Source organism: Heterocephalus glaber, unplaced genomic scaffold, assembly GCF_053883595.1.
Source record: "Heterocephalus glaber isolate CG9 unplaced genomic scaffold, H.glaber_assembly_v1.0 deba00001428, whole genome shotgun sequence".
Taxonomy (NCBI): domain Eukaryota; kingdom Metazoa; phylum Chordata; class Mammalia; order Rodentia; family Bathyergidae; genus Heterocephalus; species Heterocephalus glaber.
This window is the reverse complement of record NW_028258293.1, coordinates 30,160,284-30,185,760: the sequence shown is the minus strand read 5'-3', so window position 1 is coordinate 30,185,760 and position 25,477 is coordinate 30,160,284. Positions and strand designations below refer to the sequence as shown.

Below are 25,477 nucleotides of genomic sequence, written 5' to 3'. Positions count from 1 at the left end.
TGCAGCTCAGTGTTCTAGCCTGCATGGGCCTAGCTTGGCTTCGGTCCTGGCGTTCAGCATGCACATGCCCTCCAGCTTCAACTTGCAGCTGACTTCTTGGAACTGAGATGAGATAAAGACATGGGGCTTGTTTGGGTTCTTTTGTGAAGGTGGAGATCAGGTGAGGAAGGACATCTCCCTGTTCTACATCTGATCAGAGGTTATTAGCTCATCCTGTTCTATGTGGAGGTGGCTACAGCCTCCAGGAAGCCTCCTGAGGACAAGGCCACGGTGGCAAAAGAGTCCTTTTGGGAACTTGGTGTCCTCACTTCCAAGAGAAGGTTGGGTCCTATGATGCAACAGCCTCCCATCAACAATGGCCTCAAACTGTTTTCAGACAGAAAAGTGGGGTTCAGACAAGGGAGGGGAGGTAGCCCTGACCCCAAAGAGCAGGACAGCCCTGGGAAGGGTCCTTGGGGTAGGAAAGAGAGAGGGCACAAAACAGAGTCCATAGTTGTTCATCCCAATTATAATTTTGAGATTATAATCTTAAAACTAATATAATCTTTGATCTATAGATAAAACTTATATATATATATAATATATAATTTGTAATATAATCTTTCTATCATATGACAGTTCCATTTTGCAGGTGAGGCAAGTGGTACTTGTTGAGTTTGAGAAAGTCTGTGCAGAAAGTGACAAAGTCCAGCAGGATTCATTAGGCAGTGAGCCCACCCCAATAGCAGGGGCCAGGGCTGATCTTTCTATGTCCCCAGGTGGGCACAGAGCCCAGCACTGGACAGAGAGCAACTGGCAGGTCAGTAGAGTGACAGAAAAGGAACTAAAAGCCAGGTCTCCAGCAAAGGGGGAAGAAGGAAGCCCAGGAAGTGAGAATCTATCCAAAAGGGAAATGTGGTGATTAAATCTTGCAGAGAAATAGGCAGTAGGAATTCAGCAAGAACAAATCAGGGCTCAGATTCAGGAAGACTGGATTCTAGTATTACTGCTGCCATGGACCTGCTGTGTCTCCTGGGTGAGTCCTTGTCCCTCTCTGAGACTCAGTCCTAAAATGTCCTCACTTCCAAGAGAAGATCCTATGATGCAACAGCCTCCCAGCAACAATGGCCTCAAACTGTTTGCAGACAGAGAAATGGGTGTCAGGCAAGGGAAGTAAGTGAGCCCTGACCCCAAGGAGCAGGACAGCCCTGGGAAGGGTAGTGGGTGGGCAGAAGGAGCTAGGCTGCCCCCACGAGACTGCATGATTTGGAGCAAGGCTGGGCTACCGGGCTGCCTACCCCGACATCAGGCTAGCATGTCCTACTGACTGACTCACACCAGCAAAATCTACCACCTTGCATCATGCACAGAACACCTTCACGCTCACACGCTGCCTCTCTCTTCAATCTCCTGCCTTTTGCTGGGCTGCAGCAGCAGCTGGAGTGTGCCTGGCTAGGTGCTGACTGAACCAGCTGGACAGGTCTTTCTCCTTGGGGAAACCTTCAGGATTCTGCTAGAGTTAACCTGCAATCTTCCAGTACAGCCCACATGCATCAGGGCCAGATGGCTCTGCCTCCCCTGCCAGCCCAATGTGCAAACCTGGCAGGGGCTGGACCAAACCATCACTGCTCCTCTCAGGGCCTTGGGGTCTGCCCCAGAGAAGACTGGTGCTAAGGAGAACAGGTGGGGACCCTTGAGCAGCCAATGATACAGCAGGAATGAAACCCAGCGGCCACCTCAGTCCATTCTTGCTTCTTAGGGGGAGACTGTTCTGGACGAGACAGTGTCCCCCTTATCCCCAGGGCCATGCCAGGCTGTCCCTGTCTCCATCCTCCCAGCCTGGGGGAAGCATGGGCCCCAGGTGACTCCCCATAGATCTCCTGCCCTGAGGCAGCATGCTATGGTGGAAAGAGCTAGGCTTTGAGGCTGGACAGCAATGGAAATTACATTCTACCTCTGATTCAGGCCAGATGAACTTAGACTATTATAATATTGCTCTTGATAAATCACCTCCATTTTAGGTTATATCCTTAATATTCAGGTAAACAATGGCCATAATATATGCTATTATACCTGCTCCTTACATCACTCAGGCTCTCAATAAATGAATGATCTTCAGATCCAAAGGTAGAACAAGTCTTGTTTCCTCAAAAACTAATAAGTTTCTTCCTTTCCCAAAACAAGAAGCCAATGACTACGTTCCTTTCTCTTTTTGCCTTGGCTGCCGGGAAGCTAAGAGCTGAATGTGAACTGAAGCAGCAACTGTTTCCCCTTAAGGCTGAAATACTAGTATTTTCCTCCAAGTTTGGATTTTTTTCCTTTACCTAGTTTATGGGATTATATGTTATCTGAAGTTCTTTCACATTTTGCAGAATGGAAGGTATACTATGAATGACTCATAGTAGGAGATCCCACACAGCTCAACTCACATGTGGGTTCACTGTGCATGGGAGGGATAAAGCCTGGATTCAGAGTCCATCCATTCTCACCCTCCCAAAATAACAACACAAGTGTTTACCTGGATGGGAAAGTAGTCTCGGAAGTAGCGCCACACAGCCCAGTTTCGTACCCATTGTGATCTCCTGCCACCTTCCAAGGAGCAAAATACAGTGTTAGGAAGAAGTAGGGCTGGGAGACATTTGGGCAAGGCCGCCCAGACAGAGCCAGTGTGCAACCCTCAGGTGGGTGACTCTCAACCCACTCTGTGCCTTTGCCCCTCCCACTGACCCTTTCCCTCACTGTCCCTCCAGCCTTGTAACTGTTGACTGACAGACCCCACCAGAGCTACTCACCTTTCTTGGGTGTGTCCCAGTCGAAAGCCAGCCAGGTGAAGTAGAGCACCGCAATAAGCCAGCAGTCAGTGCAGAATGTGTACATGAGGATGGCGCTGCAGGCCACTCCTGGGGAGCCAGATGGCCACAGGTCAGGCTCTGGGCTCCAGTGGGCCTCAGGCTCCCCTCCTGGCAGTGGTGGAGTGAGTATGTCCTGTGGCACTAAGATAGGACTTCAGGCTCAAAGCCCCAGCCCCAGAGACAGCTGAGGAGAGGTACAGGCCCTTGGGGCACAGGACACAAGCCTCAGCTCCTAGACTTTGTTGGGCTATCCTGGAGCTGACGGGCACCTGGGCACCATGTTGTCTGGTCAGGAGTACGGGAGGGCGGAGACGTTTTGTGAAGCTGTATTAGCATCCTTTCCTTCCATGTCTCAACCATGCCAGTGTCCCACAAAGTCATTGTGGAGAAGGGGAGGAAACACCTACCACATGCCCCGCCTCTACTCCTTAAGACTTGGGCTGAACCACTGAGTCACTGAGGTAGGGTGAATTTTACTCCATTTTAGAGATGAGAGCACTGTAGCTCGGGGGAGGTAATGTGCCCCCTAGCAGCACAGTGGCAGAGACAGGATTCAAACTTGGGTTTGACTCTACAGTCCATATTCTGCATTAGGCAAAAGGAGAAGCCTCAGATTGTCACTGGAGGAACCTATAAGAGAGAGGATTCCTGCCCCAGGAGGAGGGCTGGCCCCATTCTAACAAAGCAGAGAGCTAGGCAGACCCAGGCCAAAACCCAGAGCACATCAGCCCTGCTCTCCTCAAAACCCCAGCAGGACACCTGGGAGAAGGCAATGGGAGCCAACTTCCACTTGGTCCTCATGTTGTGGGCCTGCAGGCTTGAGGCTGAATGACCTCACACCGAGGAAAGTGTATGCTGAGCATGGTTCACTGCCTGGCTCACCTCAAGATGCCCTCTCTATAGCTTTTCTCTCCCCAATTTTCACCCAGCTTTCAAGGACTAACTCAGACCTCATCTATGCCAGAAGGGTTCCCCAACACCATTCAGTACATGGATCTCTCGCCTCTGAATTCTCCACACTGGGGCTACATCTTTTCTTAGTGGCACTTGGCAAAAACCAGAGGGTAGAAGGATGTATGTGTGGTAGAAGAGGTGTTGGGGAGCCAACCCTCACCACAGACCCATCCTCTGCTGGCACTGAGCAGCCTCGCCCAAAGAGTCTGTGCTATTCTTCCCACCATGCTGAGCTGCTCTGGGTCCTGGGGGAGATGACAGGGCAGGTCACAGACTCTGTGAGCCTAAGGTCAGGGAAATGATGACTTATGATCCTCAAGCTAGTTCTGCTCTAGACTCCTGAGCCAGCCTCTCCCCAGGGTGTTGGGAAGACAAAATGAGATGACGTTTGAACTTAACACACCACCTGGCACATGATGTCGGGACTTGGTTGGGGCAACAAGTGACACCTAAATTTTCACACATCTCTTATGGAAATTTAGCATTTCCTTCACTTACAAATGTATCAAACCACAGAAATAATAGCAGTGGCTTCTGACATGACTCTAGCAGATAACAAAGACATTTTCACATCACATAGCAGTTGCAGATACCTTGAAAAATCTTTCTTTTAATCACTACTTAAGAATCACAGTAGTTATTAAACCTGCAGCTAGATCTTTTTCTAACAATGTGATGATTAAAAAAATACATGTTTGCCGGGGATTTAGCTCAGTGGTTCCACCGCCTGCCTTGCAAGCACAAGGACCCAAGTTCGATCCCTGGTACCAAAAACAAAACAAAACAAAACAAAACAAAAAACCCCCCACATTTTACTATGTGCCTCACTGGGTTTTCTAATGTATAGGTATTTATATTCTAACATTATTGGTTTCTTTTGAAACACAATGTTTTTGGGGTTTTTTTTGGTACCAGGGATCAAAGTCGGGTCCTTGCGCTTGCGAGGCAGGCGGCAGAACCACTGAGCTAAATCCCCAGCCCCTGCAATGTATTTTATATTATGTTTAAAAGCACTTGGAAGTTCTGCAGGCTTCATCAGAATACCTGAGAGATCCATGGCACAAAAATAGTAAAACCCTCTGGCTGAGCCACAGAAGCCTTCGAAATACCTGGTGAGCCTCTAACAGAGGTGTGGGGTACAATGAGAGGGACTGGCTAGGCTGCTCAGGGGAGTAATTAGCAGCAGCGTAGCAGACCTGCCCATCCAACCAGGCCCAGCTCCCACCTACAGGAGGTTGAGAAGACAGGCTGGGCAGGTTTCTGGGCTGTGGCTGGGCCTGATCCATTGTTAACCTACAGCTTGGGGCCAATCCCCATTGAATGCTGTGTGGGATAGGATTCTACAAGCTGCTCAGGGCCCCAAGAGCCAAGAGCTGACCCACTAAGACAAGGAGAGTGGTGGCTTCTGTGTGCAAGTGGGGACAAAGGGAGCTTGGTGTAGCAGACTAGGCAGGGGTCTAGGAGGCTGAAGTCTCTGGGTCCTTTGTTTTTCCTTTCAGTACTGGAGACTGAACTTGGATCTCTGAGTTATAACCCAAGCCCTTTTTATTTTTATTATTTTTTAAAATTTTGAAACAGAGTCTTGCTAAATTACCCAGGCTGGCCTCAAACTTGTAATCCTCCTGCTTCTTCAACCCTGAATAGCTGGGATTATTAGCATACACCACCATGTCCCCAGCCCTAGGTTCTTGACCTGGTCCCTCTACTTTCTTCTCGTATGACCGTGAGCAAAGACTCTGTCCCCACTAAGCCCTTGTTTTCTATCTGAATGAGGAGGGGTAACACAGGGCTCTCTACTCTAGGATTCTAATAGGTGGCCAAATGAAAACCTAGCTAAGAGTTTAATTTAATTTTTAAAATTTAGTTTAATTTGCTGTTTCCCAAATCAACATCTTTTCTGAAGCCATATGTGCCTATACGAATATTTTTTTAATTTTTTATTTTTTGGTACCGGAGATCGAACTCGGGACCTTGCGCTTTTGAGGCAGGTGGTAGAACCACTGAGCTAAATCCCCGGCCTGCGTGCCTATACGAATATAAGAACTGCTATAGCCCTTCTTCCCACAAACATGTGCACCCAGTCTGGCATATTAATTTTATATCTAATTTTAGGGGTTCAAGGACTCCCTCAAAGCCCACTCTTGGACCTAAAGGTGAAGACTGGCTGTTTCAGGCCAGGCCCACTAATTCTGGCCTCCCTGGTAAGGTGGGCTCCTTCGGGAGTGCACTGGACTTCCACTCAAACCCCACCTCTGCATCATAATCTCAGGTAGTCAAAGAACCTCTGTGATTTCCATTTCCTCACCTCTCAAGAGGGAATTTGAGATTTGAGAACAGACATGTCAAGGGCCTGGCACACTTTGGGGTTTGTCTCATCCCTCTGCCCCACAAGGATAGATGCTCAGCACTGACCCACCAGCTCCTTATCATCCTCACTAGCCTGGCCAGCCCTGAAGAGTGAGTTGCCCAGAGGCCCTTGTTCACAGGTGCTAGAACACAGCTGAGGCCCTGCAGCAAGTCTGTCTAAGCTGACATGTTAGAGAATGACCTGCTGTGCTAAGGACCCAGGGCTGGGGAGGGAAGGAGAGGCTGCCAGGAGAGCTAGGCCCTGCTCTCCTCCATGCTGTCCTGACCTGGCCTAGATGGCAGGGGGCCCCTCACTGGACTGCAGAAGCAGCAATCCTACTGACGTGCCAGTTTTGAAAGGCCGAAGGTAGCGGCTGTGTTCAGCACAGATGGGTGAGGGCTGGGGCCTCAGGACATTCCCTCTCAACAGCTCCTCTATGATGAGGACCCATAAGGCCCAGGCCCTATGCACATGCTCATTCTTTATTTTCAATTCTCATGCACAAAAGCCATGTGAAACAGGCAGCACATTCTTATATTCAAAAGGAGGAAGCTAATGTTCATAGAGCTCAAGTAACCTATATAAGGTCACAGAACTTGTTTGGACTCAAATCTAGGAACACAACACCGAAATGTAAACCAACACACCTCCTAGAAAATGTTTGTGGGCAGAGTGGCACTGTGGGAAAGGTACAGGCTCTGGGGTCTCACAGACCTGAATTCAAGTGATTTTGGGTAAGTTACCTACTTCTCTGAAACTTGGGTTTCCCATTTGTAAAACGGGATCATACCACCACTTCCCACTGATTCATTCACTGGGCCATCTGTATCCCTAGGGGTAGAATACTTGACCATGGACCCAAAGGATGGGAGTAGGAAGAAGGAGTGGAGAGGATGCTTCTGCCCTGACCTCTATGGGGGACATGGTCTGGACTGCTGCCCCACCCTACCCCTCATCTTCACTTACCTAGAATGAGGAAGGACAGGATCCATTGTAGTACTGAGATGACCTGCAACTGCTTTTCCACCTTGGATCTGTTCAGCCAGGTGACAGAGAAGAGGTCCTGAAGAGCGGAGAGGATGCTGGAGCCAGCACCTGCAGCACAGGGAGGTATCAGGCTACTGCCACCCTTCCATCCAGCCTCAGGGGCCCCAATGCCAACCCCACTCCTATAGGTAGCTTCCTAAATGTGAGGCAAGAGCCACAGAATCAGACACATCTGGGTTTATATCCTCATCCTGAAACCAAACAACTTCACAACATGGCTGTTTATATGCTTTCCATGTGCCCCAGTTTCTATATACACACAAAGGAGATGGTATCTCCTTCACTGGGTCATTTGGAAACCAAATGCGGTATCTAAAAAAGCTGGCCCAAGAGCTGGGCCTTGAGGAGGCTTCCAGAATGGCCAGTTCTTGTCCCTCCGCCCTTCTGCCCCAAATGCCTGTCCTCCTCCTTTATCTGGATCTAGCACAAATATTTAATTTTTGCTATCAGTGTCTGTGAGGCCAAGGACAGAGGTTCAACATCCAATTTGCAATGTTTTTTTTTCCTCCAAGTGTACTTTGAGCATCTCCAATCCCAGCCCTGCCCCCTTTATCTCCAGGGTTGATACCCTTTTCCAAGGAGTTGAGCTTCTTGCTCCCACCCCCAATCCTACCAATCCCACACTCCTTCCACATGCAGAAATGTATCTGTTCAGCCTCATCTAAGTGCTCAAAGCTTGGGACCCAGAGAGGAGCAAGATGGGACCCTTTGCTTCCCTGAGGAACCCAGTGGACAGAGAGCTTCGGGTAGCTTGGAGGACACAGAAGGCTGTAATTATGTTTGCTACCAAGCAAGTGCCAAGCCTGGAAGTGAAAACAAAATGTACCCACTTAATTGGCTCTGTGCCTGTGCCCCCAGGATGATACCCTGGACTCCAGCAGCTGATGTGCAGTGGGACCAGGAAGCCTGGTGCTTGCAGAAGAAGGCGCCGGGGATGAGCATGAGAGAAGCTCCTGATCCATGTCCACTCCTTCCAGTGCTGGACTAAAGCAGGAGCCACCCTACACTCCTCCTCTGTGGAGCCCAGTGCATCCCCTTTGCTCAGCACATCTTCACTGGGTGCCTCTGGTGTGCTGCCAAACACTCCTTCCCACCACCCACTGTGCAAGGCCCAGCACACATGACTCAGTCACCATCTTGTCCTTGAAGATCTCATGACCTTTCACCTTGGCCTACAAGCTGGGGGTGGGGAAAGGGAGTTTCAGAGGCTTACACTCATGGCTTTGCTTTCCATCAAAATCCATAGAGCAACAAGCTCACAGGAGAGTGTGGAAAGGGACATACCTTTCCTCAGTTGAAAGCTAACAACTGCTTTGACTTTTAAGAGGCAGGTAGGAAATGCCAGGCCTCAGAGTGGACATACCAGTCTACCTTTAACTGGTCTAATGGATCAGAGGGAGGAGCTTGGTACAGCAGCATTTCAAACCCTTAGTTCCAGTCACTGTGTGACTCTAGGCAAGAACACAGGACTCTCTGCTAGTACATAGCACATGCTAGGTGCTCAGTAGCATCTAATATTCCACAGATACAACTGGGGTAAAGCTAACAGTATGTAAGTCCCAAAAGCAAATAAGAGGCTGGACCCCAGAGCCATTCCAGAGGTTTGGTTTAGCATTGCTCTTTTCCCCTTTTATAAAAATTACACCATTACAGGCCCTTCCCACCTCCAGACCTGTCCAATGTCCTACCTCCTGGGGCTGAAAGGCCCTGTAAGGTCATCAGGATACCCTCATGGAGAGTGAAGCCCAGAGAGGGGCACTGACTGTCCTGAATTTATCCGGGTAGTAGATGGCAAAGTAGGAACCCAGGATGCCTGCCCCCCAGCTCAGGGAATCACCCCTTTCCTCACAGCAGCTGCTCCATGTAAAGGGTTCAGCCCATGAGACCCAGCAAGTCCAGGAGTGGGTGATGTTCAGGGACTGATGCACCTGCCCAGCAGTGGGGCCTGGACAGATGACTTAGTCATAATCAGGTATCTTTGAGGGCTTCATGACTTTTCACCATGGCCTACATGTGAAGAGAGGTCTGGGTTAGTACATGCGGGAGGGAAGTCCAAGTATGGGCCTGAACCCCTGATTCAAGGCTAATCAGCAGCAGGCTCTGCCTCCTGAGCTGTGTAGGATGAAGTGATGCAGAAGCCATGGCCACAGTGGTGGGTTATGGGAAGGTGAGTCCCTGGTGTATCTGGAGCGGACTAGATAAAAGGTACTCTAGCACTTTGCTACCCAAAGCACGGCTTGGAAACTGTGGTGTCTGATCACCCTTGAGCTGGTTAGATCTACTGAGTCAAATCAACACTTTGACAAGATCCCAGGTGATTAAGAGAAATACAACTTTAAGTGCTTCAGTGCAAAGATTCAGGTGCTGCAAGATGGGGGTAAGGGAGAGAGGTAGGTGCTACCACCTTCTACTAGGCAGGAAATAAAGGTAATCAAGAAGATCAGACATCTTTCTAGGTCCTGCTGCAGATAGGACCCCTGTGGCAAATGGCTAGAGGAGTACTTAATTCAAGGTGTACGGGGAGTCATTTATCGAGCCCCTGCCTTGGGACAGCCAACTATAGTTGGGGGCAGCAGTCTGGCTTTGGGGAACAGTACAGAAATTCCTCATTGGTGACAAACCCATTTAAACAACTGAGAACACCTCCTGGGTGGATATATTGAGGGTGGGGCTGCCAGGTCCACTCCCACAGTCCCCACTTAGCTGGCCACAGAGCCAGCCCGGGAGCTGGCCTGTCTATGGATGTTGTGCCCCAAACTCCAATGGAAGCCCCCAGTGGGCCTCAGAGATATTGAGTCACTGCTCTTCTGCCAAGAAGAACTCTCCCTGCTCTGTCCACTTAATGAATCCTTGACCATGAGATGAAACAACACATCCTTCAAACCCTGGAGAGGGCATCATATCCTCCAGAAAGCCTTTGAAAAAAGGTCTTTCCTTCTCTGGAGAACTCAAAGGACCATGGAACCCTGGATCAGTCAGGTGCTATCCTGCTACCCTGGGGAGATTTTCTGCCTAAAGATGAAGTCAGGAGAGACCAGCACAAGGGAGGAACTAACTCCCTATTGTAAGTTGGTTCTCACATCAGATTGAAAACTGCCTGAGGTCCAGACCTGGGTCTGATCCACATTCGGGTCCCCAGTGCCCTGCCAGGGCCAAGGCCAGGGCAGGCACTCAGAAAGGTTTGCTAAGTGAGAAGAAAAGGAGGTCCCTGCCCAAGAGGACCATGAAGCTTTCAGGTCCCCAAAGCACTTGGACTCCTGTGAGTTTGGCATCAACCAAACCGCCCCCCGCCCCCATTTAATGGTGATATATGACCAAGGCTACTCATCCAAGCAATGGCAGTTAGACTCAATTCAGGCCCAACTTCCGGGCCTGTCTGCTCCTCTGCTATAGGTCCCCTTACGTTTCTTTTCTCTTGTCTTCACAATGAAGCTGGGGGAGCCTGGGAGAGACAGGGGAAATGAATGCTGTTTTCCTTCAGATGAGTGGGCCAGGAACAGTGCAGCAGCTCCCTAGAGTTCTGGTCCAAGCTCTGCCAACAACTCTTGTGTCAAATTGACCAAGTCAATTCACCTCTCTGGGCTGTCCCATCTAAAATCGGGGGCAAGGAAGATGAACTTTATGATCTCTGGGGCCCACCTTTCTGAGGGCTCCTAGCTAAGTAGTATATTTGGGACTTATTGTTCAGGACAATACAGCAGCTCTGGACCAGTCTCCTGAGCAGCCAGGAAGTAAGGGTTCAGTTGGGCAGCCCCAGTCCATTGCCAGACCTTGCTATCCAGCTGTCAGCACTTCTTGTGCCTTGGTTGTGTCTGGGAGGGGTCCAGCAGAAGCTGGTGGATGCCAATGCTGCAATCAGATGCCACCACCTTCACACCCAGCCTGACTTCTGGGTGGGGTGGCAGGGGCCTCCGCATTCAGCCAAGCCCCAGCTCCAGTCTGCTCCTTTGCCACCCGAGCCTCCCTGAGCACACCCACACTCTTTCTGTACTCTCTCAGCACCAGGCCCACTTAACAGCCCATGGCTGTTTACTCAACCATCTCCCCTCTGCCAGGGACTCCTGGGTGCAGGGATAGTACCTAACTCATCTGGGTGCTCACAGCTCTGCAGAGCATGGAGAGAAAAGAAGCTCATGGAGGTTTCCTCCATGGCTGAACAAATTCATAAGCCCAGAGTCAGCAAAGGCCTAGATGCCCAAGTTAGAATGGGCTACTCGCAAGAGAGCAGGAGGCCACACCAGCCATGCCAGCCCTGTCATTGTAGATCCTAGAGTTTTTCTTGCCTCCCATAAACATAAATTTCCCTGCCTGGGAAGAAATAGAGACCCCTACCTACAAATGTCTTTTTCCTCCCCCCATAGAGATAAGACAGGCCCTGGAGCAAGCTGACTGGTCCTCTAAAGAAAAGATTCCCAACAGCCGATTCAGACAGCTCTGGGCACCATGTGTTCTACATAGCTCATTTGCTCCTCCATTTGGGAAGGCAGCAGGAGGAAATGGGCCTGGAAGGCCTTGAGCAGCTTCCTTACCTTTCAGAAAGCAATCCCTCCCCCAAGTCAATATGGCGCATCACTGTCACACAGTACAGCACTGACAAGGCAGGGACTGGAACCTCATTTCACAGAAGAGGAAACCAGGTGAGGTGAAGCCAAAAGAGGTTAAGCCACTTGCTTGTGGTTGGAGTATAGGAGCCAAGTCTTAAGGAAAGTATCTGGGCCCCAAATCCCTCCTTATTCCTACAGTGCCACGTCACTGAGGGCTTGTCCCTACTAAACAAGCCAGTCTATTCCCAAACTTTGGGAAGAGACATCCTGGCTTAGGAGGGTTGTTTGCTCTGCCCCACACCTTGCCTCAAGTCTCACAGGGACAGGCCTGTGTAGACTGGCAGTGCAAGGAGTATGAACTTCCCACCAGGTGCTTCCACAAGTCAAGCTGCCTGCAGCAGTGAGACCAAACAGCCTCAGTCTCAGGACCCAGCCCAGGCTGGGGGTGGCAGCGGGTGTGTTGGAAAATCCTTGCCCAACATCTGATATTGGAGTGACCAGAGAGGCCACACCTCAGAGCGGATGAAACCAGTTTCCTAGGCTTCTAGACCTCACACTTGCCTGAGCATGAGAAGAGTCTGAGCCTCTGCCTCCTAGATCTGAGGAAGGGCCCTGGGCCAGCTCTGCCCTGCCTAGCTATCACCTAACCTCTCTCAGCTTCAGTGTCCCCAGGTGAGGGTAACAATCCCCTCATACAGGGTTGTTTGGGAGATGAAATGAAAAAATGTGTGTAGGGTACATCTGGCTTTTGTTCGGTGATACTGGCACTGCTCCTACCATCTACCAGAGTGGGAAGGAGATAAATGGGGCCAAAGGGCACATTATTTTTCAAGAGAGGTGTGGGCATGAGGCTGTGCATTAGGAGAAGAGGCAGCAGAGGGAGGGGCATGGTGGGGAAGGCTCCAAGGAGGCCCTGGGCATCTCCAGGGCCTGAAGACAAGGTCTGGAGGACAAAGAGGAGAGGGACACCATGGTCGGGGGAACTCGTAAGTTAGGAAGATGTAATGAAACTTAAAGTAAGACTTAAAGTAAGTTGTAATGAAACACACACAGAGAAGATGCGCAACAGCCCAGGAAAGGAGTAGTCAGGTTCACCCAAAGAGAAGCTAAGAATAGAGAAGTAAGAATGAACAAAAGGGGCTTCCTGGAGGAGATGAATAGGGTCGGAGATAAGACCCACAGCATGGAACACTTTCTAGCCCCAGTGCCAAGAGCTGATACTAGCCACTGGGGCAATAGCAGTGAGCACAGCAGACGATGTGCCATCTGTTAGGAAGCCTAAATGTGGCGGCGGCAGAGAGAAGGCAGCCCATGTGAAATATGATATACAGTAATGGCCCATGGAAATGAGAGCTCTGAAGCAAAGGAATCTGGGGCAATGAGAGCGCGCTAGGGTGGAGGATCCCCAGGATGTGGAGAGGAGGTGCTGTGCACACATGGGAAAGGCCTGTTGCACCGAGCAGGTGGGCAGGTCATGCCTCTGGACAGATCACACTGCTTCCTCTGCCACCCCCACTACCAGCCTCTGGTGGGGGTCAGGGGACAGGACCCACCAGGCTGGAGAAGATGCACAGAATGGCAGTCAGGAACACCTAGCCTCTAGTGCTCGAAATGTGGCCTGGATGAGTCACTTGTGCAAGCCTCAGTTTCCTCATCTGTATAGTAGGCCAATACCTACCTCGTCAGATTGAGTGAATTAAGTTAGATAATGCACAGGCAAGTGCCTCATAAAAAGTAAAGACCTGCGTGGATGCCAGTTAATTATCAAGTGAGCCTTGATTCTCCCCTCCTCATTCAATGAGTATGACAATGCAGGTGACAGACAGGATTGAAATCCTGGCTCTGATGCTTCCTACCGGGGGTCTTGAAAACCATTTCCCCTCCTGAGACTCGGCATCCTCCTTAGTTGTGATCTGGGATCCTTGAGAGGAATCTAAATAATCTTTATTTATTAGAGCCAGAAAGAGCCAGGGAGGTAGCAGAGTAAGAACAGTCTCTCAGGCAGTGTCAAATTGACATGCCTAGGCCTGGAGATGCCACACCTGAGCCCATCTGGACCCAAGCTCTGCCCTTGGCTTAGGTGAGTGAGGAAGTCACCCCAAAGTTACTTTCAAGGACTGGATGCAAGTTGCCTTGGGGCAAGGGGTGGACTTACTGGCCCCTGGCATATCTTTCTAGCCCCAGGCAGGTCCAGGAAGTTAAACCAAGTGCCAAGTAGGTTCAGGAAACCAAGCCCAGTGCCAAAGAGCCGCCATTTCTTCAGGGCCAGAGGTGAGCTGTCTTCCAGGCTGCCTGGAACAGGACATTCAGGGAGAATCCACAGATGTGATGACATCAGGCCTACACAGGTCAAAGCCACCAGCTCTGGAGGGTCATGCCTGCAGCTTTAGAGTTCCAGTTCAAAGCTGGGCTCCCATGAGCCTTGCACACCAAGCTAGCCCTGTGCAGTTCCCCACGCTCTTAGCTGTGCCTGCAGTGCCTAGAGGTGCAGTCCTATTACCTGAGTCTAGTTTGTTCAGCACACACTGGGCCTTACCAGGCACACACACTGACCCCTCAGTGACCAGCCTGCTGACCCTCCCCTTGGGAAGCCTCCTTTCTCCCCACCCAGCTTGGGCTGTCCACAACCTGTGAGCCCTCACCTTGCTGCTGTACTCAGCCTTTCTCACTGCGGGAGAGGTATGGATTTGTCTGCAGGAACCATGCCTCATTCATCCAGTTCCACGCCTAACATGGTCAGACACAGGGTAGGTGTTCCGTCAATGTTTGCTGAGTGACTGAACGCTCACAGCAACTGTGATGAATAAAAAAGGCCTGGACAAGAACAGAGATACATCCACTTCACAGCTGACTTACACCATGCCACAGTGTCAAAAGGAGAACCCTGGGAAATCAAGAAGAAAAGGTCTCCTCTAGCTGGAGGGGGCAGGTTAAAAGCAGGGGCAACAGTGAAGGCTCCAGAGGAAGAGAAAGGAAGGTGGCGTCCAAAGCTATTGTTTATTTGACATGTGCTGTTTAAGTGCCTTGCCCTAGAAGGGAGGCTTCTAGAACCTGCCTCTCCTCTCCTCCTTCTCAGACATGGAGCTGGGGAGTAGGGCTGTGAAAAGAATGCCATGGACATGAACCCAGGGGAGGCCCCCAACCAAGCTTGAATGGGTATTCTCAGGGCTGCCTCCCTAGGGGAGGTAACAGCTCAGGTGAGATGCCAGGCTGACAAGAGGAAGGTGAAGGGTCAGGACCCCAAGGAATAGAGTCCTGCACACAGCATCTGCCAAGGCCTGGAAAGGAGAGGGAGCACAAGCTTGAGGACTTAAGGACAAGTCTGCGAGTCTAGCTGAGAAAGTGGAGTGGACATGAGGACAGGATGCCATGGCATGCTGGCCCCTACCCTGAAGGCCAGAAAGAGAGCCAGCCAATGCTCCCATGCCTTCCACCAACTTCAGGCAGGGAAGCTCACTGGCCAGTCACCTGATCCCAACCCACGTGAGCTCTTTTCTGGAAAGACTAACAGGCAATCTCCTTTGAGGGTTCTGGTTTAGAATCAGGTGTCCTTAAACAGGATCCACTGAGACATCTGGCCCAAGGGGAGGCCAACCTACTGGAGAGCCATCCCCCAGATGTGCCTGGTGATCCTTTCTCACCATGGGAGAGGGTGTGGGTTTGACACCCCTGGCCTGACCATCAGGACCTGTTTGGTGGTCTCCAAGCTTCAGTCCTCAGGGCCTGCTGCAGGAAGCCAGGCATCCTGAATATCCACAGGTTTGCTGGGACTCGGAGCCTCCTCTTCCCCTCTCTTAAGTTTCTTGTTTCTCTCTGGCACTGAATTACATGTTGGAGTGGAGCAGCTGAAGTCTAAGGTCTTCCCAACTAATGAATTAATATTTACCCACAGAAGACCCTCCTCCAGGACTATCAGCCCCTTCTCAGGCTACTCTGGAAGCATAGGTCTTCACATGTCCATATTTCATGAAGGTAGGGTCCTGGGAAGCAAGGCCAAGGAAGTAGGCCTCTTAGGATGCCATGTTCCTGATGCCTTGGAGCTACAATCAGGACCCTGGCTGTGACTGCTGAGGACCCCAATGGCCCACTTTCCCCACCTCCACTTTCTGACCTAGCACATTCAAAAATACTGGAGTGGGAGTAGTTGCCATGGCAACACTACCAGCTTAAATGTGCATCACCAAGGAGTCCTCAAAATAGTCCCCTTTGATAACTCATGGCAAGCGTGGGTAGATAGATTCTTCTAGGGCACTTACCTGGGCCCCAAGCAGGACATGAGGCCATTTTCACGAGGAGATGCTAAGGACAAGAATGAGGAAGAGGCTGACCCAGAGAAGTACGGGGCAGAGCTGGCATCATGTTTCTCTAGCAGAGATGGAAGGCATCCCAGAATTTCTCTCACCCAGGACTCCTCACTTAACTCCTGAAGAAGCTGGTCCCCAGGAGAGGGTCTTTCTCAAGGCACATGGGAAGCAGGGACAGAGCCAGGCTCCTGGCCTTGGCTCAGAACTGCTAACTGCTCTTACAAGGGAAGAAGTTCAGGGTTACCGCTTTTTTTTTTTTTTTTTGGTACCAGGGATCAAACTCAGGACCTTGTGCTTTCGAGGCAGGCAACGGAACCACTGAGCTAAATCCCCAGCCCTTTACTGCTATTTTTAATAGGCCCAAAGTGTCCAAGTTCAGCACCATAACTGGGAAGATACTCTCTTCACCTTTTGTCCATTTCATAGAGACTGAGAGTCAGCAAGGGGTGGTGGCTTGCCTAGGCTGCACACCAGGTCAGTGGCAGAGTAGGGGCTGCATAGACCCTGCACTTGACTCCTAGCATGATCCCATTGGGCAACAGTAGCTCCATACCAGGGGTCTTCAGGAGTGGTAGAGACCAGGAAACTCTGACTACACCAGGCTCCTTTCGGAAGGGCTCTCTTCGGAAGGAAGATATCTTCCTTCCTAGGCAGATGGAGATGAGCCCCCACAGGCCTGGATAAAGCCTGCTGTCTTCCTTGTCTCTGCTTCTCAGTACACAGAAGCAGGACCATTGCCCAGGCTGATCCACAGTCAGACTGCCCCTTCCACCCAAACGCATGCCTTTATTTATGCTATTCTTTCTACTTGAATGTTCTTGCCATGCCTTGCCTGCCCAACATCTTTCAGCATATTTCAAGATCCAGACTGAATGTCACCTCTTCCAGGAAGACCCCAGCATGATTTAGTTAGTTCCCTCATCCTCCCCTCTAGGCTTCCACAACTGCCCCTTTGTTCTCTGTCATGGCTCAGATCCCTCTGTACCATCATCTTGTGTGAACCCTTGGCCTTGTTTCCTGGAAGGTATGGATCTTGGCTGACACACAGAAGGTGTCCAGTCAATACACTGACGGGTCCACACCTTAGCTGCCCTTTGGTGAAGCTTTAATGGATGTGCCAGAGAGGAGTATGGCATTCTTCACAGCAATGGGGACTGCAGCCTATTATACAGAACAAATGACAAGGCCTCACTCACAGAGTGTCACAAAGTTAGCTCATAAAGCACTTTCGATTCACCTTAACTTAAACCCTCATATCTCAAGAGTCTGAGTTTTCCAACTTTACTTCTGAGGCAAGGGGGAGTGAGATCTTCAGAGAGGAAGTGAGATACCCAGCCACGTCCCAAAGGAAAGACAGGGTTAGAATCCTAGCTCTCTGGCTTCTAAGCTCTGGAAACCATGAGGGGTACTGCGTCAAGTCTGGCTCCACCCACTCAACACTCAGCCCCAGGGGCCAGCTTGTGGCAGACTATGTGTCTCTAGGGCAAGAGACAGCTGCAGCCCCAGCACCCAGAAGATGTAGGAAAAGAACCCTGGGGAAGATTCGAGGAACCACACTGAAGCTAAACGCAAGGCTTCGTGCCAAAAGGAAGAGGGAAGTCCCATTAATGATTCATTCAGTCAACTAATATTTACTGAGTACCTATTACCTGCCACGAACTGTGCTAGATACTAGGGACACAACTGCACTAGATGAGGGACACACACACATGAAGACAGACAAGTCCCTGTTCCCAAGGGCTGACATTCTTATGGAGGAGACAATTATCTGAACTGATAAACACACATGAGAATTTAGGTAATGGTAAGAGTCATGAAAGCAAAAAATGTGGTGACTGGGGGTGGCTCTCTAGGCAGGTGGCCAGGGAAGGCCTCAGAGAGGAGACTGAGTATTCAGAACCCAGCCACGCAAAGATCTGGGAAGGAAGACAGCGCACACAAAGGCCCTGACTCTGAACTGAGGCAGTGCTGGGAGATCAAGAAGACCACTGGCTTGTCTGGAACAAGGTGGGTGGCATGGCGGACAGAAGGCTGTGAGGTGGAAGGGGCCACTCATGTGGCCCCACAGGCTCCGAGGAGGACTTTGGAAGGTATCAAGTATGGGGATGGGGTGACAGACAGTGCACCTGGAAGCAGAAGCTCTGGGGGCTGCTGTTATCTCTACATGGGCAAGTGTGGGGAGCCTCCTTACAAAGCCTGGGACCCCATCAGGGAGACCAAGGGCAGCCTTCACTCATTCAGCAAACTGCTGAGCACCTTTGCTGTGCAGCATTCAGCCTTCCAGGCCTCACCACACTCCTCTTGTTTAAGGAGGCACACCCACAGACTGGGAGATAGGTTTGGGTTCTAGCCTGGCTTTGTACCCCCGGATGAGTCCCTTCCCTCAGAGGACCTCAGGCTTCCCATCTGTACCATAAGAGTTGGGCCAGGTCCAGCGTTAATAGGTATCCACGTTGTTATGACTCAAGTACTTGCTGCTGAATTTGGTGGCAGGAGGATGGGGGTGCGGCTGGATTTACACACTCGCAGCTGAGTCACTTAGCCTGCTAATAAAATATTACTCTTGGTTCTCCTTTCCCAGCCCAGATGAGCACTTGGTAACACTGGTAACCCAAAAGTCATTTCTACGCAGCTGGGGAAGTGATGTAAGGGAGGAGAAATGCCACACAAAATTGAGGAAAGGGGGAACATGAGAATGATTTCTCTTTCTATGACTGAGTTCCTTAGTTCCAGAGTTTTCCCTAACAATCTAGATATTCTGTTTTATCACCTACCAAGCCCCTATTTGCATACCCCCACAAAAGGGGAACTCCATCCCCACCAGCCCAGCCAGCATAGTCATCAACAGCTGCTAGGAAGGATTCTTGTAATGCGTTGAAACCTGCCCCCTCCATAATCCCACCCCAGTTCCTGGCCTTGCTCTTTGAGTCCCACAGAATACATCAGCACAGAATTTTACTGTCACCATTTCATGTTGGGCCCTGTACTGAACCCGGAGGACACAGGTAAGCATTCAAGGGCTCTGCCCCAAAGAGCCCCCATACAAGGGCAGAAGCAGGGATGCACATGCAGCTACTCCGCAGCCTACATGCCTGGGCCAATACTGTCCTTCAGAAGTTAGAAAACAACACACACTCCCCCTCCAATATCCTCCCTCCTCTACCCACAATGCTACAAAGAAACCAGGCACCAAGGAAGGTATCTATTGCAATCTCTCACCCAACACAGGACTTCCCTTCAGAGAATCCATGGTCTCTCCTTGAATACTGCCAGGGACAAGGTGCTCACTATCTCACAACACTGGGAACTTAACTGAAAAGGCAAACTAGGCCACTGGGTAGTGTCTTCAAGGGCTGAGGATGTAGAAAGCAGGACTAATGGAAATACCGAGATAATATAAAATTTGGTTTAGCACCTCCCATACCCCACCCAGTCTTTCACCAAAGTAGACTCTGAAGAGCTAAACTGACTGGTTTGTATTCATATTAGCTCTTGCTACATACACTCCATGCTATAATTTCTCACACCCAGTTTTTAAATATCATATTTTTAAGATCTGATAACAATATGGAGAAATGGTGCTGATACGATATTATGTGACTTGGCAAAGACGACCTGCTAGGATACAAATTCTCTTGAATAACAAATTCTAGGTCAAAAACAGAGCTAAGATTCCTTGGTTCCTGGAAGACACAGCTCACAGCTTGTGGAGGGCAGAACCCAGGAAGGGGATCTCTAGGAAGGACCACTGCAGAGAGTGCCCCTATCTTGACATCTGGAGACCAAGACATCTTAAAAGCACAAACATAGGCATTTCCTCTTCTTCCCTGTTAAGGGTATCAAAGGGTGCAGTGAACAGAAAAGCACTCTAAGTGACAGAAGAGGCTATCAGAGGCTGCTGGACTGGTGCATGAGACAGCTCAGGCTGTTCACTGGAAGATGGCAACAGTAGCTCAATACCTCTCCAAGGGAACAAGCAGCGCCCAGACCAAGAGGGCAGATAACCACAGCAATAATCGAGGAACCATGTCAATGCCCAGCACAACTAAACTGTGACACAGCTCCAGCATAGGTTACCTTGCAGCCACTAACATATTAAAAACAATTTTTTATTAACAGTAGGAAATATTCATGATGTAACATTAAGGGTAAAAACAGGATTCAGAACTCTATCTACAGGATGTCCTCAAAAATCTATAACACATGTATAAGGAAAATTGTAAATAAATATACTAAAATACTAATAGGAAGCTATCTTTGGGTAGGTGACCAACCAGCAAGTTTTGTTTTCTTTCTGTCTCAAGATTTCCATAATTAGCACTTTTTTTTATAACAAAGGCGAATAGAGCAGGGAATTATTTGTTACCAAAGAAAAATCCCAGGTAGCAGAGGTTTAGCAAGCAGAAAAAAGACTTAGGAGATCAGACAGGGGCATCATGCATGACAGACTTGCAGACCAGGATAGCTCTGATGACTTCCAAGGTCTCCTGGATTTGAATTTAATCTCCCACTCAAGGCATCTGCTAAGGAAACTTTGGGGAGAATGCTTCTTTCTGCCTCAGTTTCTCCAACGATAGACAAGCATGAAGGTGGAAGGAGTGTTTTTCCTTGCATATGAAATTCTGTGGCATTTGATTTCAATGTGCCCTTGATTCCTTGAGGGCCTGAGTTCCACTCTGGAAGACACCCAGCAAACCACCCCCTCCACCTTGCCTTCTACCTATACTAGGCTCAGAGTTGCTGCTGAGTGGGTTCCTTGGCCTGGAGTGGCAAATGGATGTAAGGCAGTGCAGACACACTTGCCCCAGCCAGACATGGTCCCCATCAGCGGGTGTTTCAGGGGATTGCAAAACCCTTGCCAGCCTGCCTCATTCAAGCTTGCTCCACCTGGTGAGGGTATGGGGAGAAAACTACCAGGAGTACTGTAGACGGTATGGTACTGGGGACTGGAGAGGAGTTCTCCAATGCTCCTGATAACTGGAAAGGGTAGATGGTATCATTCTTATGACCTGGGGGGGGCGGGGGGGCAGGAGGTGATGTAACAGATATTGCAAAAAGTGACAAGTGCCAAAATGAAGAATAAACCCAGACTTGACTAGGATGCCAAGCTGCCTGAATCACACTGGGTAACCAGGCTAGATAATGATGAATCTTTCCTCATCACAGACCCACGAAACTGGAGCCGTCCGCGAGTGTCCCCTAGAGAAAAGGAAGGAGCTGGGAACTCATCTTGTAGTGGCCAGTCCTCTAGCACCAGTCAGCTTGCCTCAGAGCCCTTTCCTGGAAATCTTGCAGGTACACAACCAGGATCAAAGCCTCCCGGTGTGACAGACACTCACCCCATTTTCCTGACCCTTCACGGGACAGCGGAGATCTTCTATGGGAGCCCTCACTTCGGGCAGCCTCTGCCCGACGCTCACCTCGCAGGACCCCAGAGTATGCTGCTATGAGGGTCTTCATGCTGAAGCCGGTGCAGGTCACGGCCCCGCGAGAAGCCGCCTCGCCCCACGCCCCTGGTCCATGCCCTGGCCGCCGGGGCCAGGGCTTCGCGCAGAGCACGGGAGCCCGCGGACGCGCCCAAGCAGCGCGGCTGAGGCACCGGAAGCTATGGCACGGCAGTTCGAAGAGCCAAAGACCAGTTAGCGAGGCAGCCACTAGGTTCGTGGTAGGGAGCGAGCAATTTATAACCTCTCAAGGGGGCGGGCCGCGACGTGAGCTGGGGGGCAGGCCGTTCCACCCCGCGGCCCACACCACGTCCTCGCGCGGGGATCGCAGAGAAGCTCCTGGGTCTCGGCTCGGTGCAGGCCTAAGGCAGGGCGGGGTCCTGCACTACGCAGGCTGGCGGAATGCGGGAGGCAGAGGCGCTGGAGGCCTGGTTCCAAGGGGCTCTCCCGGTTTTTCCAGCTGCTCCCTCAGCCCGCCCCTTAGACCTCCCCCGCGGAAATTGGTCCAGCCCGGCAGCTAGAATGTGGGCGGGGAAACAGCACGTGTGGGAGGACGTGGGTGGGGGGTGTGTGTGCCTGTGTTCCGTTGGCTGTGCGCCAGATGTCTCCATTTGCGGAGATCCCGTCTCAGGTAGTGTCGGGATTAGTTAGTTTAGAGCTGAGCTTCTAAACCACCCGAAATACCGCTGCCTTTCCTTTTATCAAGAAGATCACAGACCGTATGTACTCTACTGGATGCTGGATACCCAGCCTGATTAGCATGTGCCTGCCCTTGGGATGCTCACGTTCGTGAGGATGGGAGGTGGCAGAAACAGCTATGCACAGACACCGGCCACAGTTCTGGGACAAGAGAGAAGCCAGGGAGCTGAGGAGCCACAGAGGAGCATGGGCTCTGCCTCAGACAGGAGGGCCGGGTGCAATTCCCAGATAGAATAGTATGCGTCAGTTTTGGCTCCAGGCAGACCTGGAGCCCTGGTCTGAGACTCCCTTTCTTGAACTTCAATTTTCATGTCTATAAAATAGGAATGGTAATTATCACTGTTCAAGGTGCTTTTCGAACTAAAGGATAAGTAAGGCAAGGTATGAAAGGAGGCTGGAACACAGAAAGTGTTCCAAAATCACATTCATTGCCCATGAATGAATATTGCAGAAGAGTACTGCAGATGGAGAAAGTGATGGCAAGACAGAAGGACTGGCGTGAAAGCTTGGCAAAGCCAGCATGTTTGAGGGAGGTTGGGAGATCTGGAGTGGCTGGAGACAGTGGGCTGGGGTTGATCTTAGGAGGCCCTAAAGTGCCACTCTGGAGACATTGGGGTTCTTGGGGGAGCTGTAGGAAAATGACAATCCTCAGATGAGTTTTAAGAGTTCTGGAGCCTGGTCTGGGGATTCAGCTCAGTGGTGCTGCTGCCTGCCTTGCAAGCGCAAGGTCCGGAGTTCAATCCCCAGTACAAAAAAAAAAAAAAAATGAGTTCTGGAGCCATAGTGTGGGAAATGGACATGAGGGGATGGGGCGGCAGTGAGAAGGCAATGGGAAAGTTGGGGCAGAGAAGGTGAGCCTGAGCCTGGGGCAGTGGAGGGAACAGAGGGAAGAGCTGGCCTAGAGAAAAGGGTACCAAGAGTGCAGCTCAGTGTAGAGTACTGGCTTAACATGCCAGGGCCCCCAGCACCACAAAAAGAAAAAAGAGAGTACATGAGGAGGTGAGAGCTAATGGAATCTAGTGGAGTGACTTACTGGATGTGGAGGGCAACAAGCATGACAGTGAAAAGACAAATGTCTTCGGCATAGCTTGACCAAGCTAGCTGTGAGGTCACAGCATGAGAAGAGAACCAGTCTCTGCTTTTGAGGTTTTTACCACCTTTTCACATGGGGAGGGGCAAGTGACAGGAATCACAGTCACAGGGAAGTGTGTGACTGATACCACAGCTGAGACTTAGAAACACTTCCATTTGTTCAACTCCCTGAACACCACAGGGGTGAATCTCACTAAACAAATGCAACTGAACCCTGAGGTCTGAGTCAGTGAAGGATAGAGAAAAAGCATCCTAAGGAGAGGGACCAGCATGTGGTGAGAACCTGGGGGCTGGAAAGAGCTTGGTGCCTTTTAGGAAACTGATGAAAGGCTAGTGGCATGCCATATCACAGAGGGACACGGAGACTGGTGTGTGCAAAGGCTGAGAGTTGCAAGTGGGTGTGGAATAGTTTTGGGCAAAGATGAGTATAGCCAGGTGGATGCTGAAGGTGTCGGTGGATACTTGCATCTTTTCCTCTTGGAGCCAAGACCCCCGGTCATTGTGTGACTTGTGCCTGCTCTTGAAGGGTCTCCTATGGAAAAGGGCTTGGGTTGGAACCCAGGGCCTACCCACTCACCTCTAGTATGATCTGAGGGGCCAAGCTTGAGCTCAAAAGCAGGAAGTTTGGGTTCTGGCCCCTCCTCTACCACTGATTTGCCAAGGGCCTTTGGGCAAGTCACTATCTGTGTCCTGTCTAGGTTTCTGTTTCCGCATCATGAAATAGAGGTGACAGTTCGTTCCTAGCTTGCTGACTTCACTTGAGTATCTGAGGATCAAGTAAAATCATAACATGTAAAGGGTATTACAATGATGCAATGAAAAACAAGATAGCATTATTCTAATAATAATAAATGGCAAGACTTTGAGTAAACAAGGCCTGCTTGAAATATTCAGATCCCAAATGCATCTACTTCAGCACATGTTCCCTGTGCACCTTCTCTGGGCAAGGTGCTAATTAGGCCAGGGGAATCTAATCCCTATTTTTGTGGAGATGATATCCCAAAGCCAATGGTCACAGACAGGGTGACATGAGAAGCTATGCCAAGTTCATCCCTTCCCTTCTGTGCTGTCACCATCTATGTGCAATGTCTGCCTCCCCACTGGACCAGGAACTTCCCAAGGGCAGGAACCTCATCAACTCTATGCCTTGGTGTGGGCCTGGCTTGGCAAAGAGGCTTACTCCACAGTTGACTGACCAGTGAGTGGGTATAGTAGCTGCAGAGGAGGAGGGAATGGTATATTGGAAGGTCAAGAAGAGAGGACATTGCTGCTGGACCTGATGAGATGAGTCTGATTCTGTCAGGCAAAGAGGAAGGGAAAGTGTCTTGACAGAGGTTACACGATGGGCAAGGGCCTGGAGTGGGAGCCGTGAGTACCCTAATGTGGCTAGAAGCAGGATGTAGACAAAGGAGGGGTAGGAGATGAAGCTAGAGAGGTTGACAACAGGGAAAGATTTGTAGTCCTGCCAGGAAGCTGGGGCTTTATCCTGAGCATGATTGACCAAGGCAGGGGTGTGAGCAGCAGCAGGGGTGTGGATCAGATTCGTGGGCTAGAAAGATAAGCTGGCTTGGTGGTGTCAAGGTGAGGGCCATAAAACCTGGCCCACAGATTGGGAGCTTCATGTGTGGGAACATCCACCAAAGGATGCAAGGCCTGAGGCACAGTTGATTGTTTCTGGGTCTCCCATCTGCAAGATAGCAAGCCCTGGAATCCTGACTTGTAAAAAATTCCCTCCTTTTGCCCCCAGCTACTACACCATGGCTACTGCATAAGTACATTGGACCAGGTTGGATATAGATGGCAAACTAGACCCAGACATTTCTTGGAAGCTATTCATGTCCTGGGACTGTTTCCCCTCATACAAAGAGAGTATGGGTGCTCAGAGAAAACAGTGACTTCTGGTCCCATTCCCACACTTCCCATCATCCCTGGGTTCCTATGATGACCTGCTTGCTCTTCCTATAAGTGAGCAGGACAGCTGTGAGATGTGTTCTTTGAGCTAGGTCACTTCTTCTTCGGCACTTCCCAGCCCAATTTATAAGTGCTTTGGCTAAACCAGAGACAGGTGAAGTCACTCCTCCAAGAAGGACCTGACCAGAGTGGGCTTTACCAAGAGCAGTATATCCTAGTACCCCCTTTCAGTCACCAGTGCTGTGCTGCCATTAGGAATTATGTTCATGGCTTTGTAGTTGGCAAAGAGCTTGACACATGTACC

The 25,477-nt window shown here is 50.4% G+C and overlaps 1 protein-coding gene across 2 annotated transcripts in view; it reads right to left on the bottom strand.

Moving 5' to 3' along the window:
• Dgat2 (diacylglycerol O-acyltransferase 2) overlaps nt 1–21,901 on the bottom strand; it is a 31,277-nt gene extending 9,376 nt beyond the window's left edge. The window contains exons 1-4 of one of the 2 annotated variants that reach the window (XM_004863213.4): nt 21,367–21,901; nt 7,099–7,227; nt 2,772–2,879; nt 2,498–2,568 (exon numbers count right to left, since the gene is read on the bottom strand). In XM_004863213.4, coding sequence (XP_004863270.1) covers nt 2,498–2,568; nt 2,772–2,879; nt 7,099–7,227; nt 21,367–21,487 — 429 coding nt within the window. In that variant the 5' untranslated portion in view covers nt 21,488–21,901. Of the gene's footprint in view, nt 1–2,497; nt 2,569–2,771; nt 2,880–7,098; nt 7,228–19,246; nt 19,393–21,366 lie in introns of those variants that run through there. The other variant, XM_087211955.1, reaches the window with a different exon arrangement.
• Between the last annotated feature and the right edge of the window lie 3,576 nt (nt 21,902–25,477).